General features: G+C 40.5%; 1 protein-coding gene across 1 annotated transcript; it reads left to right on the forward strand.

Annotated features, from left to right (window-relative positions):
* The first annotated feature begins 765 nt into the window (after positions 1 to 765).
* Positions 766 to 3,794, forward strand: LOC138868391 (uncharacterized). Its single transcript, XM_070145942.1, has 6 exons — positions 766 to 907; positions 1,412 to 2,145; positions 2,262 to 2,418; positions 2,634 to 2,823; positions 3,217 to 3,358; positions 3,498 to 3,794. The coding sequence occupies exons 1-6, from the start codon at positions 766 to 768 to the stop codon at positions 3,792 to 3,794; spliced, it is 1,662 nt and encodes a 553-aa protein (XP_070002043.1).
* Positions 3,795 to 15,391: the final 11,597 nt, after the last annotated feature.

Below are 15,391 nucleotides of genomic sequence, written 5' to 3' on the forward strand. Positions count from 1 at the left end.
AATGTAATGCTCACATTGATAGAGCACGAGGATTCTTCACCAGGACTCTGAGTTAAAATGCATATAAATACTTGAAGGGGTTTGTGGATACTTGTTGGGGGAGTAAACAAACAAGCGTCTCCAAGGATGCTTTAAGGTTGGGGCTATTTGCTTTCTCTTTATGGGGGAAAGTCTTGGATTGGTTAGAGAGATTTCCAAACCATTCCATCCATACATAGGATAAGTTAGCGGAGAAATTTATTTCCAAGTTCTTTTCTCCCGAGCATATGGCTACTCTTAGAGACGAGATTCTAGCATTCAAACAAGAGCCCAATGAGTCATTGCATGAAATATGGGAGAGGTACCAAACTACGGTCAAAGAGCGCCCCAATAATGACATGACAGAGGCTATGATTCAACAAACTTTCTATCGGGGGATCAATACTATCAATCAGTGCATGATCAATCAACTTGCCAGTGAAAATTTCATTACAACGCCATATGCAGAAGCTTTAGAGATTTTAGATGAAATGGCAGATACTTTATCGGGATGGAAAAGTAGGGCAAATGTTCCTCAAGGTGATCTGAACGTGATTCACCTACATAAAGAATTGCATGATCATGGTCAAACCATTGCCGAGTTGACCACCACAATGAATCAATTAGCCAAGTCTCAACTTCAACAGGTGCAATGTCCTAAGTAAGTCAATGTTGTGGAGGGAGTTAGTATGATGGTGAACAAAAGAAGTCCCAAGGGTCTACAAGTGCAAAACTGTATGGAGAATTATGCAAGAAGATAGTGGGTTTGATCAAGATGAATCTTACAATGAACAAGAGGAGGAAGTGCAACATGTGAACAACTTTCAAGGGCGAAGAAACAACTCTCAAGGCCCGAATCAACAACAATGGCGACCTCAAAGTAATCAAGGTAATTGGAATTCTAACAACCAAGGTAATTGGAGTGGTGACAACAATCAAGGGAATTGCAATAATAACAACAATCAAGGAATTTGGAGTGGTGGAAATAACCAAGGCTATTGGAGTGGCAACAACCAAGGATTTTGGGGAGGTAATAATCAAAGGGGATGGAACAATAATCAAGGCAATCGAGGATCGGGTTTTCAAAGACCCCCGATGTATCAACAACCGAGCAACTTGCCTCCTTATCCTTCCCATGGTCCAAGTTCTTCCAACAATGATATGGGACGAATTGAGAATATGTTCAAACAAATGATGTAGAAGAATGCCCACTCCGATGCCAAACTAGCCTCACACAACACATCAATTCGCAACTTGGAAGTTCAACTGGGGAAAATCTTGCAAGCTCTAAACACTCGTCCTAAGGGGGCACTACCAAGTGACATGATGGTGAACCCAAAGGGTGGGAACAACACGGGACATGCTATGGCTGTTACTACAAGGAGTTGAAAAGGTGGGGATGCATCCACCTCAAGTCAAAGAGAACTTGTGGATAATGAGCAAGTGGTTCAAGAATATGAGACTCCGAACAATGTGGTGCAAGTAAATGATGAAGTGCGGATTGATATTGATGACAATGTGGAAGAAGCTCAAGAGGAAATGAACCCGTCTAGGGATCACATTATTGACATACCGGAACCAGTAGTGCAAAAGGCTAAGGCACCAATGCCTAGGCCTCCTCCTCCATACTCTCAAAGGATTGCCAAGCAAAATAGAGAGAACCAATTCAAAAAGTTCATTGAAATGATGAAGAGTCTATCGATCAATGTGTCATTTGTTGAAGCTTTGGAGAAAATGCCCCGTTATGCAAAGTTTATGAAGGATTTGGTGACAAAGAAGCGGTCGATGAATTGTGAAACTATAAAAATGACTCATCAAATGAGTGCAATTGTGCATTCAATGTCTCCCAAATTGGAAGATCCCGGTTCTTTCACAATCCCTTGTACCATTGGGAGTGCCGAGTTTGCTAAAGCTCTTTGTGATCTTGGGGAAAGTATCAATTTGATGTCCTATTTGTTTTTCAAGACTTTGGAAATTGGGCAACCAAGACCCATATCTATGAGATTACAAATGACCGATCATACCATGAAGAGACCATTGGTATTGATTGAGGATGTATTGGTTCGTGTTGATAAATTCATTCTTTTGGCGGATTTTGTCATTCTTGATTGTGAGGTTGACTATGAGGTACCGATTATTATTGGGAGACATTTTCTTGCTACGGGGAAGGCTTTGTTGATGTTGAAGCCGAAGAACTTACCTTCCGGGTTGGTGATGAAAAAGTTGTTTTTCATGTGTGTAAGTCTATGTGGCAACCCAATAGCAATGAGGTGTGCTCTTTCATAGACTTGGTGACCGATGTGATTGCGGATGAAAAAAGTGCTGTGATGAATGTTGATGATACATTGGAGGCCGTCTTGCTCAACTTTGATGACGAAGAGATGGAGGGCTTTGTGGAATGTGTGAACTCTTTACAAGGAATGTGGTCGTACACTTATGAGCCCCGGAAATTATCCTTGGATCATGAAAATATGACAACTCCTCATACAAAACCTTCAATTGAAGAGCCTCCTATCTTGGAGTTAAAGACATTGCCTCCACATCTTCGGTACAAATTTTTTCGACCTTCTTCTTCTTTACCGGTTATTCTTTCCCTTTGTTGGACTAACGTGCAGGTAGTCTCTACATTGACGATGCTACAAAAGAGAAAGAAGGCTACTGGATGGACATTGGCGGATATTCGATAAGCCCCGCATTTTACATGCACAAGATTAACTTGGAGAAAGGTTCCATACTATCTATTGAACATCAAAGGAGACTCAATGAAGCCATGAAAGAGGTTGTCAAAAAGGATATCATCAAGTGGTAAGATGTTGGGGTTGTCTACCCCATTTCCGATAGTTCGTGGACTTCTCCGATTCAATGTATCACAAATAAAGGGGGCACGACGGTGGTCACCAATAATAAGAATAAGTTGATTCCTACAAGAACGGTGACCGGTTGGAGAGTGTGTATGGACTATCGTAAGCTCCACAAAGTCACAACGAAGGACCATTTTCCACTTCCCTTCCTCGATCAAATGCTTGATAGATTGGTTGCCCGTGCTTTCTATTGTTTCCTTTATGGGTATTCCGGCTACAATCAAATTCTTATTGCTCCGGAGAATCAATAGAAAACTACTTTTACATGTCCTTATGGTACTTTCGCCTTCAAGCAAATGCCATTTGGGTTGTGTAATGCATCGATGACTTTTCAAAGGTGTATGATGGAGATATTAACGGACATGGTGGAGGATTACCTTGAAGTCTTCATGGATGACTTCTCGGTGGTCTGGAATTCTTTTGATTATTGTCTCACAAACTTGGATAAAGTGTTGGCAAGATGTAAAGAAACAAACTCGGTGCTCAATTAGGAGAAATTTAACTTTATGGTCGAGGAAGGCATTGTCCTTGGCCACAAGATCTCAAAGAATGGAATTGAAGTTGACAAGGCAAAGATTGATGTGATTTCTAAACTTCCACATCCTATTTCGGTGAAAGGCGTGCCTTAGTTTCTTAGGCCACGCAGGATTTTACCGGCGTTTCATCAAGGACTTCTCTAAAGTGGTAAACCCGTTGTGCAAGCTTTTGGAGAAAGATGCTAAGTTTCATTTTAATGATGATTGCATGAGAGATTTTGAATTGCTAAAGTTCAAGTTGACTACTACTCCCATTATCACCGCTCCAAATAAGAGTGTTCCTTTTGAGCTCATGTGTGATGAAAGTGATATAGCGGTAAGGGCTGTTTTTGGGGAAACTCATCAACAAGATTTTTCATCCGGTTTATTATGCAAGTAAGACCATGAATAGTGCCTAAGTAAACTACACCATTACAGAGAAAGATCTCCTTGATATTGTGTTTACTATTGAGAAGTTCCGCCTGTACTTGATGGGTGCAATAATGATTGTCCATACGGATCATGCGGCACTTTGTTATCTTATGAGAAAGAAGATTCCAAAGCCCGATTGATGAGATGGATGCTTTTATTGTAAGAGTTTGATATAGCCATCCAATATCGAAAAGGCAGTGAAAACCAAGTGGCGGACCACTTGTCTCGTTTTGAGGAGGAGAGGAGGCCGCACAATGGCCTTGAAATCAATGACTCCTTCCTCGATGAGCAACTCTTGGCTATTTCAATGAAAGAGGTTCCATGGTTTGCAGATCTAGAAAATTTTCTTGTAAGTGGTATCATCCCGAATGATTTCTCTTCAAACCAAAGGTAGAAGCTCAAACGGGATTGTCAAGACTATTATTGGGATGAACCATATCGTTTTTGGATTTGTACGGATGGAGTGATTAGAAGATGTGTACTGGAGGAGGAACAATGTGAAATTCTTGGGGCTTCTTATTCTTCGCTGTATGGTGGCCACCATGGTGGACCAAGAACAACCCCCAAGGTGCTAAGTAGCGATTTCTATTGACCCACTATTTACAAGGATGCAAGTGATCTCGTCAAGAGTTGTGATGAATGTCAAAGGGTTGGTGGAATCTTAAAGAAAAATAAAATGCCCCTCCCACTATTTTAGAGATTGATATTTTCAATGTGTGGGGTATTGACTTTATGGGTTCTTTTGTGAGTTCTTGTGAAAAAACCTAAATCTTGGTCGCGGTTGATTATGTGTCCAAATGGGTTGAGGCCGTTGCTGAACCCAACAATGAAGCGAGAAGTGTGGTGGCGTTTTTTAAGAAGAATATTTTCACAATGTTTGGTACTCCGCGGGCTATCATAAGTGATGAGGGGGGGGGGTCACATATTTGCAACAAAGCTTTTGATACCTTACTCACCTAGTATGGTGTCACTCATAAAGTCACGACTCCCTATCATCCACAAGTAAGCGGTCAAGTGGAAGTCTCCAACCAGGAGATAAAGAGTATTTTGTCCAAAACAATGAATGCTAAGCGGACGAATTGGTCCAATAAACTTGATGATGCTTTATGGGCTTATAGGACGGCTTACAAAACACCTATCGGAATGTCTCCATACCGGTTGGTGTTCGGAAAAACTTGTCATCTGTTGATACCCAATTTTTTCCTACATATTTTTAATATGCAAAATACCTTCAAAATAGCATATATATGCATATATAAGCATATCCAAATGTTTTATTATTTTATTTTAAAAGATTTTAATTGATTTATTTCTTTTTTTTATCCATAAATCCCAATAATTATTTCCAAAATTATCATTTGTAGTAATTCATCTATTCGATTTTCATCTTTATGCTAAAATATAGCTAATGTAATTTTTTCATATTTTTATAAATTTATTTAGTATTTTTAAGCTAATTGTACATAATTGCAATATTAGCCCTTTTAAGGTTTAATTAGGTTTCATTTATAAAATGGGGTCCTGTATTTTTAAATTGTTAATTATATATTTTAAATCATTTTAGCACTTTCAATTTATTTTTAGAAATTAATTTACTATTTTTTATAATTTAAAAAATGGGAAAATTGGCTATTTAAATAACAGCCCATTTGTATTGAAATTCTAGCCTAAATTGAACCCCAAATCAGACCCAATTTCCCCAGCCCAATTTCAATTTTAACCCAACCCCTAATCCAGTTAAACCAACCCAACCCGGATTCCCTACCTACCCTTTTAAATCTAGGCCATTGATCATTCAGATCAACGGCCACCACTCCCCCTTTCCATTTTAACCCCAAATGATCCCTTACCCTAACTCATTTCCCACCACTCGCCGCCTCTGAATCCCTTCCCTCTCAATTCTCTCTGCAGCCTCACATGAACCCTAGCCGCCGCCATCTAATTCCAGCCTAATCCACCTCAATCCCTGCTTAATCCATGGTCTCCTATGGCCGTTTGGGATGTATACCGACCTCCTTCATCTTCTGGTGGCCCGTTTGTGTGATTTCATGGACAGATCTCAAAGAGATCTAGTCCAGTCTTTGCTCAACCTTTGTCTCTGGTCTTTCTCCGGCCATCCATGGCCGTTCAAGGTAGATCCTTGACCTTTTCGGTTAGATCGGTAACTTTTCAGGGTCTCCCTCACCTTTTCTGGGTTCTCTGAAACCCTAGCTTTAAGGTCTTTTGATTTTCTTTTAGATCTATCTTAGATATGTGCTTACTACGAACTTCTTAAGTGTTTTCTTGAAGATTCTTCGACTTTCTTTCAAAATGACTCTTCATTTTTCAACGATAGGGTTTTCTCTTAACCTCTTTTTAAAGATCTCTACTCTAATGTTTGGTTTTTTTTCATGATTTTACTATGTTCAAGGAAATTGTTTGTGCTCTCCTTCTACTTGATTCAGTATGTTAAAAACCCTAGTTCCTTTTTGGTCTTATCCGAGTTCTGAAACTGTCCCTGTTTGTTTGTATACTTGTTCGATTAAGTTCTTTATTTTTGACTCTCCTTTCCTTGTTTGGCTTATCTGATTCTGAGTTCTTATCATCTCTTAAACTCGACTACTATTGAAGCCCTAATTTCTTAAAAGGTTTTCCTTACTTGTTACTGTGAAACCTTTACTTGTTTCTGACTCTCTTTACCTGTTCCTATGCTTTCTTCACTTTTGATTCTGTACCTAACCTTGTTGACTACTGTGCTATGAGTAGATCTCTTTTACTACTGAATCCTAGCTTATTTCTGCTACTACTGTATGTTTATGTTGTTTCTTTTGCCAATGTGTTTGGCCTTGCATGTCTGATACTGCTGTTCATTCTATTTATATGTTGAAGTGCAAAATTATGTTTCTTTCTTGATTGATCCTGATTCCCTCAATATTGTGACTGATTGCAAAAGTTTTCTTATGAACCTTAATTTTACTCGTTTGTTTGAATTAATTGATTCCCCTCCTTTAATTACTGTAATGTTTTACCTTGCTGAATCTTTTCCCAAAAATTAAGCCTATTTTGAACTTAGTCTCAATTTTTTATTTCATACTTTTATTGCCCCCTTATATGGCAATAATCAGTCTATCCCAAACTAATTTCTTTCCTTAATTAAACCTGTTAGTATCCGTTAAGTAGTGATTCCTTAATTAAAGGGAATCACTTGTGTTAATTGATTCTGATTGTGATTATTTCCATGTTTGTGTTAAGACTTTACTTATTACCTTTTTCTTCACTCATTTTCAAAACTATAAATACCCACCCACTCTTCTTTCAAACACACGAAAATTTTTGAGTTCAGAACACACAGTTACACTCAAAAACTCTCTCTTTCTTTAATACTACTGTGCTACTGCTTTGTCTAACCGACTGAAAGCCAAGGCTAGACTGTGGAATCTTGCCTGCTTTACCTTTTTGCATTTTGTTTATCTACTGGTATGTCCTAGTTAATTTTCAAGCCTCAACAACAACATGTTTCTTTAGTTGCTTCAGTTTCTTTCACTCTTGTCTACTTCTGCCTATAGTTCTGCAGTCAAGTTACTTTACCAGCATGCTGTAATATGTTTCCTTCCCCCTTAGATTAATGCTTCTCCTATGTGTGTTTTAAAGTATACTCTGCCAGACATTTGTTATGTACTTGCTGTCTTATGAATCCTAAACCCCCACATCCCTTCTATGTGTTTGTGTTCTTTTGACTGGTTTGTGGCCATGCCAGCATTAGCTATTGCTGTGCATGACCAAACCAAACCCCTGCTGGGGTCATGTGCTTACAGACAAGTGTATCCTCAAAACCCCTTGACCCCGTTGTATGACTACTGATTTTGTGTAGTTTTGCGCTCACTACTACAACTGATTTCAAGCACTTCTGTTACTGATTACTTTCAAAATGGACTTACCAGTCTAGTTTTAAACAAACTCTTTTTCAAACTGTGTGTTCTGCACTTTCACTATACTCCTAGAATCTAGGTTCTGCCCCTCTCGTTTGAGCCTTGCCTTGGGACCCCTGATCTCCCTCTGAACTTGGACACATAAGGGCTGGCCCTTCCACACTACACTCACTCTGTTTGGTTATGCAAATCTGGGTGTGAGAATTTCCCGGGATCCCATGAGGTCCTTAGGGAACTCTGACACACCCAGTTATGAGAAAGTCTTTGAACATCATTGGTATTTGGGGTGGTTTATTCCATAACTCAGAGAGGAAGTCAGGATCAGGCTTCCTATGGTTGTAACTTCTTATTTTGCACTTTTTCTGATGTAATTCATCATTTGGTGTGTAATAATATGTAACAAATATTGGGGTTGGCTAGTGAAAAAGGATGGGGTGATTATGCATGCTTTAGGTATTAGAAGGGTAGATAACATGTCTGTAGGGTGTATTTCGATATGATCTGTTAGAGAACATGCTTAAATGATCTGCTTTGGTTTAATAAAAATTCTGCATGCTTTACTTTCACACGAATAGAGATCATGCCTATAGGATTAAAAATTAATTTTAATAGAAATCACGCCTATTGGAATTTCGCTTTAATCAAATAAATTCTACCTACTGCACTTTGTGTTCGATTAGATACCATGCATATATGACCAAAATCAGCCTTTAATACTTAGATACCATGTCTGCAGGAATTAAAATCATCTATAATAGAGATCATGCCTATAGGATCTAAAACCAGTTTAGTAAAAAAATCAGTTTGACTCATACTTATCAGATTAAATAGTTTGCTCTTTTCTTGTTAATCAATATCATTAGAAAGTATGCCTATAGGATCCAAATCGCCTGTTTAAAATTAACCACTGCTCCACTACATTCTTAACAATATAGATATCATGCTCATAGGACATCACTATTACGCCTAGACAAGCCTTAAGTAATAATGATGATAAAACTGAACCCGCCTTTGTTTAATTAGCAACTGCTACAACTAGCAGGCAGGACTAATTTGGACTTCTTATCTGAGTTATGTAATAAATTTGGTCTGCTTCAACAATTTGAACCCCTTCTTTAGTACCTTAAATTCTGACCCTAAATGTGTTTAAGTCATGCTACTTATATGCTCTGTTTGCGGAGGTGCACATGAGCCTTTAATCGTTTATATGTTCCTCTTCAAATGTAGTCCTAAGTGTTTTTGTATGTCGCTCTAGCCTTTTACCTTTAAACCTAAGAGTCAGCCTAAAATCCTCCCTCTTATAGGAATAATAGTCCTAGTTCCCTCCGGGACTGATAGGAATGGGATGGGTAATAGCATGCAATTGAGGTCGAGACCAATCCGCACTTTAATACCTTAACGGGATAGGAAGGGTAGATATGGATATGATAACCGGTGCGCTAATACCACGTGTAGCCCCTCTTTTGAGAAGTGTCATACCGAGTATTACATCGATGTGATCCATATTATAAACAAACCTAGGACCCCCTTCATTTTATATTCTCAAGTGTGTTTAATCTGTAACTCTTTTCAAAATTTCGCCTTCCAATAATTGTCTTCAAACTCTTGTGTGTTTAAATTTAAATCCCCTACTATTTGAGCCAATACTTGCCTATTCGTACAAATTCATAAAAACTATCTGGTCGGGAACCACACTAGTGGATCCTGATGGGTGCCTAACACCTTCCCCTTAGGATAATTTCAAGCCCTTACCCTATCTCTGGTTATCAAACAAATTTAGAAATGAACCCTATAGGTGTCCTAATGCACCTTAAATCATTAGGTGGCGACTCTTCAAAAAATGCAAACCTTGTTCCTAAAAGGAATGATTTGTCCCATACCCAAAAATGTCATAAACCCGATTTTCCGATGTGAAGAGGGAAAAAGGGTGCACGTCAGCATGACGACTCTGCTGGGGATTTTTAGGCTTTTACCATTTCAGTTTGTTCTTATGAATTTGTACCCTTCCTATGTGCAATTACTTGTTTATTTTCTTCAAAGCATTTAATTTCTTCTTCAACTACGAAACTGACATGTCTTCTTTGTTTCTTTCCTTTATTGCCGCTTTAAATTATAAAACTGCTACATTTATCGCTTTCTTAACGTGCAAATACATGTCAACATGTTTTTAATTATTACATAATCATGCTCAACATCATACTCCACTCGTGCCAAACAAATCCTATAACAATGATTTTAATGAGTGGTTGCGCTCTTCCCATATTATTACCCCTAAATTCGGAAAGGCATATTTGCAGTAAAACTAGTCGATCAGCGGTGTAGTCGACGGTTCCGTGCCTTACCCCCTTGAGTTGTCCGCTCAAGGGTACCAGTCTAAAACCCCACAGAAGCCTTAATCTGTTTAAATTGTGCATTTATTATGGTCAAACCTAGCCAGGTCAGTTATGTTGTCCGCATAACGATCCTTTACGATAGCTTTGTCCAAAAGTCCACTGGGTTTCCCTAATCCCAAATGGACGTCGTCACATTCTGTGCATTCATTTGGAAAACTAAATGCTTCGTGCTAATTATTGATGTTAAATAGTCGAGTCTGGTGGGGGTAAGGGCCTAACCATATTTGTCTTGCAGAAATATGAGGCACGAAGTCCCCAGATTCGGCATGGTCACCAACATCCACCCAAGATTGATAAGCTGGTGGAGAGATCTACACTCTAGTGATCAAACTCTCGTTCAAAAATACTTGGGAAACCTACCATCCCTCCTGGAGGTCCAACCTAACAACATGATCATAGAAGATGCTACTCTGTTCTGGGATTGTGAAAGGGTTGTGTTCCATTTTGGGGACATTGAAATGATGCCTTTGTTGGAGGAGAAAGGAGGATTGGCCGCTTTAGTGTGGGAAACTCCGAGTTTGCTAATGCCCGAGAACCGCAAAGGCAGGGGTTTTCTCAAAATGATAGGTTTGAAGAAGAATACAGAATTTACATGCCTAAAGGACTCATACATCCCTTTCAACTACTTGTATGAGAGGTACGATTACAGCAAATCCTACCGTACCTACCCTGACGAGTTTGCCATCACATCCTTGGGGCACATCCATCGTAGGGTTTTCGTCTACATGTTTTATTTCCCGGGGCTGATCGTGTTTCTAATGCAGAAAGGGAGAATCCATACCAGACTGGCTATGGAAACTAAGAGCCTAATGGAAGGGATTGGTGGGCATCCATTCAACATCGTGCCCATGATCATTGCAGACATATATCGAGCCTTGGAGAAGTGTCAATGAGGAGCAAAACACTTCGAATGCTGCAATTTATTACTTCAACTCTGGCTCATGGAACACTCCAAAAGAGCGAATACTAACAAGAGATTCAACGAAGGGACTGGGATGATCACATCGCTTTTCATCATCCAAAGCGAATGAATTACATCCCCGATATGTTCGCCCAGCTGGAGAATGCTAAAGAATGGGTTGAGCTTTTTGAAAGTCTGACTGAAGAACAAGTTCAATGGATGTTCGAGTGGTTTCTGACCGAGGAGTTCATCGCTCGATCCAGAGATGCACCTTTCCTGATACTGATCGGTCTAAGAGGAACATATCCCTACGTTCCTCTTCGAGTTATGAGGTAGGCTGGTAGGAAGAAAATCATACCCAGGGTCGACAAGATGAGCCATTTCAGAGCTGATTTCCAAAGTGATGATAGTCCCTACAAGTTCCAAGCTCAGCATATGTGGCACTGCAAGATCGTAATAGGGAAAGACACCATCGAGCCAGACAGATATCATGCTGGTTGTACTCCCTACTATTCAGGCTGGTTGGAAGATAATCATGATGGTCTGGGCCAATTTGGTTTTGTTCGAGGTCACAAAATCATAGATGAAAAGGCCGAGGCACAAGTCAAATACAACTAGCTGCGCAAAAGGATCCGTGAATGTGAGAGCGAACACCTTGAGATACAAGAATCCAGCTAGAACCTAATTGAGGAATGGAAGGATATGGTTGTCAGTACCAACAAGAGGTTGGGATACTTGGAGCGAGGCATAGTAGAATTGGAAAGAAAATTTCTCAAAAGGATTGAAGACTGTCAAAAGGCTGAAGGGAACGAAGGTGGATATCTAGCCAAAGCATACCTATTGCTGGGATTTCACGAATAAGGGAAGCTGTTTGACGGAGCCAAGGATGCCGAATCTGGGGAAGGACCTTATGGGTCCAAGTAGATTGAAGTTTACCTTTTCGCTTTATAAATGTAATAAGGCCAATGGCCATTAGTGACTTTTATTTCCTGTTTATTTAGTGTCAATTTGGGATTCGTCTATTTTTATCAATAAAATGAGGCATTTAGCATTCTAAGTTCTCCAAATCAATTTGTCGCTAGGCCTACCTCGGGAACAAAGGGGTTCCCAAATTAGGACGCGCTTTACATTCCCGCACTATGTGTTTAAATACCACAATTCTTTTTATAATCTGCACTAACTTGATTACCTTTTGTTTTATTTTTTCGTTTTATTATTCCCCTCCCCTAAGGTTAGTTCGTGCACTCTAGCATCATTATCTTATTCCACGAGATCCAGGGGCCCTCCACCCATTCCTCCTCTAAGTCTTGTCAGAAATAGGAACAAAAGCAAGATGGAAGATCTGCACAACATCAGGAAAGAGAATCCAACTGAACGGGTAGAATCTACTAATGGACATGGTACTCAGGTTCCTTAGGAGAATGTATCCCAACTTGAACAAAAGCTGCTGAAATTCCAAGAAGAGCTTGATTAGGTTCGGAATCTAGCAAGCCTGTCATTTTTCCTCAGCACCCTAGATATCAATTTCCCCAACACTCAAAACCCTACACCTCCTCAGAATATCCCAAAGCAATAGAACCATCCCGCTCCTCACTATTACACTATTCCATAAAAAAACCAATCCAACACCTGCCATATCCCAAACAACACTTCACTACTAATCCCAGAACCTCAAAACCCCACAAATGACCATTTCCACACCCACACACCAGGCCACCATAACACCCCTATCTATGTGGAGACCATGCCACACTCCACCCAACCTATCTCAAGCACACCCGAGTCTGATGAAAATGATCTACTTATCAGAAACATTAACTAGCTGAATCCAAGGCATTGAGGGAAGCAAGTGAATTGAGGGGCTGAACTAAGAGGACCTCTGCATACAACTTGACGTCGAACTGCCCGAGGGGTAAAAACCTCCTAAGTTCGATATGTTTGATGGTACGGGTGATCTAAGGGTCCATTTGAGGATATACTACGATAAGCTGGTTGGAGTAGGAAAGGATGAAAGGATCCGCATGAAGCTGTTCATGAGGAGTTTGAAAGGAGATGCCTTATCTTGGTACATCAGCTAAGATCCCAAGAAGTGGTCAAGCTGGGTAGGCATGGCATCCGACTTTATGGACAGGTTATGTTTAATACAGAGAATGCGCTAGATGTGTTCTATATTCAGAATCTAAAGAAGAAGCCTACAAAAATGTTTCGCGAGTATGCTACTTGCTGGAGGTCTGAAGCTGCTAAGGTCAGACCTGCCTTAGAAGAGGAACAGATGAATAAATTCTTTGTCTGGGCCCAAGACCCACAGTACTATGAACGACTAATGATGACTGAGAACCACAAATTTTCTGATATTATCAAATTGGGTGAAAGAATCGAAGAAGGTATCAAAAGCGATATGGTTACAAACTTCGAGGCCTTGCAAGCTAAAAATAAGACTTTACAGTCCAGTGGTGTGTCCAAGAAAAGGAACGTGGGGGCCATAATGGTTTCACAGAGGACAAAATCTCTCATCAAATACCAAACTTACCCGACACCTCCACTCACACATCAGCCAACTCCAAATTACCAAGCACCCTCACCCTCCTACCAAGCTCCACCACCAACTTATCAATCACCTTCACCTCCCACATATCAACCTACTTCACCCAGATACTCCCAACCCGCTCATGTCTACCAAACCTATAATGCTCAACCATCCCATTACCAATCACCTCATGTACGCCAAAACTTTCCCAGACCCCGACCTAATTTTGACTGCAGACCTCCAAAACAATATACAACCATTGCTGAACCCATTGACCAGTTGTATGAGAGACTCAAAGCCGCTGGTTATGTCACCCCCATCCCTGCTGCAACCCCTGAGAACCCTTCTCAATGGGTTAACCTAAACAAATCCTGTGCATACCACTCCGGCATGAAAGGTAACACCATCGATGAATGCCGTTCCTTGGAAGACAAGATCCAATCTTTAATTGATAACAAGATTATTATGGACAAGGAACTCGCTCCAAATGTCCGCAACAACCCTCTGCCAGACCATAAGGGTGGAGGCATCCACATGATTGAAATAGAGGATGATTGGGATCCCGAAGGATCAATCGGGTTGATCACAGAAGGTGATGACCCAAAGAAGCCAATAATCACTCTCAATACAATCATAGTCCAGATTCAACCGTCTGAGAACACCGAGGTGAACTTGTCTGTACCACTTGAATTTGAAGCAACATCGTCCGCAAAGAAACCGACACCAATTGAGGTTGAATTCGTGTCTTCGGCAAATGTACCCGCACCATTTGAGGTTGCAGTTTTACCACCCAAGGCACATATTCCATTTGGAGTGAGGATAGACACGCCGATCCTAGTGGCAATGTCGACCATGACACCATTCCATACAAAGGCTGTACCCTGGGACTACACCTATAATGCAAGGAGGAAAGGCAAGGTCAAGTTTGAAAAGACTGTTGCAGCACAGGGTATGATAAGAACTGGTAGAGTCTATACCCCTGAACATCTGGCTGAGTCAAGCAAGCATGCCTCAAATCAGCCACCCGTCATTGAGATAGGTCCGAACGATCTTTGGAGAAATATACATGCTAAGGAATACTCGGTCATCGACTAGTTAAACAAAACACCAACGCAAATCTCCATTCTTGCTTTGCTACAAAATTCTGAGGCACACAAGAATGCCTTATTAAAGGTACTAAGTGAGGCATACGTGCCAAGTAACATCACTGGTGGGGAAATGGCTAACATGGTAGGACAAGTTCTGGAAAGCCATAAGATCAACTTTCATGAAGACGAACTGCCATCTGAAGGGCTGGGGCACAACAAGGCACTGCACATCACCGTGCAATAAGAAGAATATTTCATCACCAGAATCCTGATCGATGGAGGTTCCAGTCTCGATATTTGTCCATTAGTAACACTCAAGAAGCTGGGTAAAAGACTGCATGAGATAAAAAATAGAGCAATCAATGTGAAAGCCTTCGATGGTTCTTAAAGGCCAACCATTGGTGATATTGTCCTATGATTGCAAATGGGACCAACATGGTTCGATGTCGATTTCCAGGTGATAGACGTGCCAACATCTTACAAACTGCTATTAGGATGGCCATGAATTCATGCTGTTGGGGCCGTAGCATTGACACTGCATCAGGCAGTAAAATTCAAATGGAATCACCAGGAGGTGATCATTCACGGCGATGGTAGCAACCCTATATACAGTCGCCAAACCATCCCGGCGATCGAAGGAAGAAGGAAGCTGGGTGGAGAGACTTACCATCTCATTGAACGGGTCAATGCTATCGACAGAGACAGGTTGTGGGATAACAAAATCGAGAGCATACTAAATTGGAGTGGG

The sequence above is a fragment of the Nicotiana sylvestris genome, chromosome 5 (genome assembly GCF_000393655.2).
Source record: "Nicotiana sylvestris chromosome 5, ASM39365v2, whole genome shotgun sequence".
Lineage (NCBI taxonomy): Eukaryota > Viridiplantae > Streptophyta > Magnoliopsida > Solanales > Solanaceae > Nicotiana > Nicotiana sylvestris.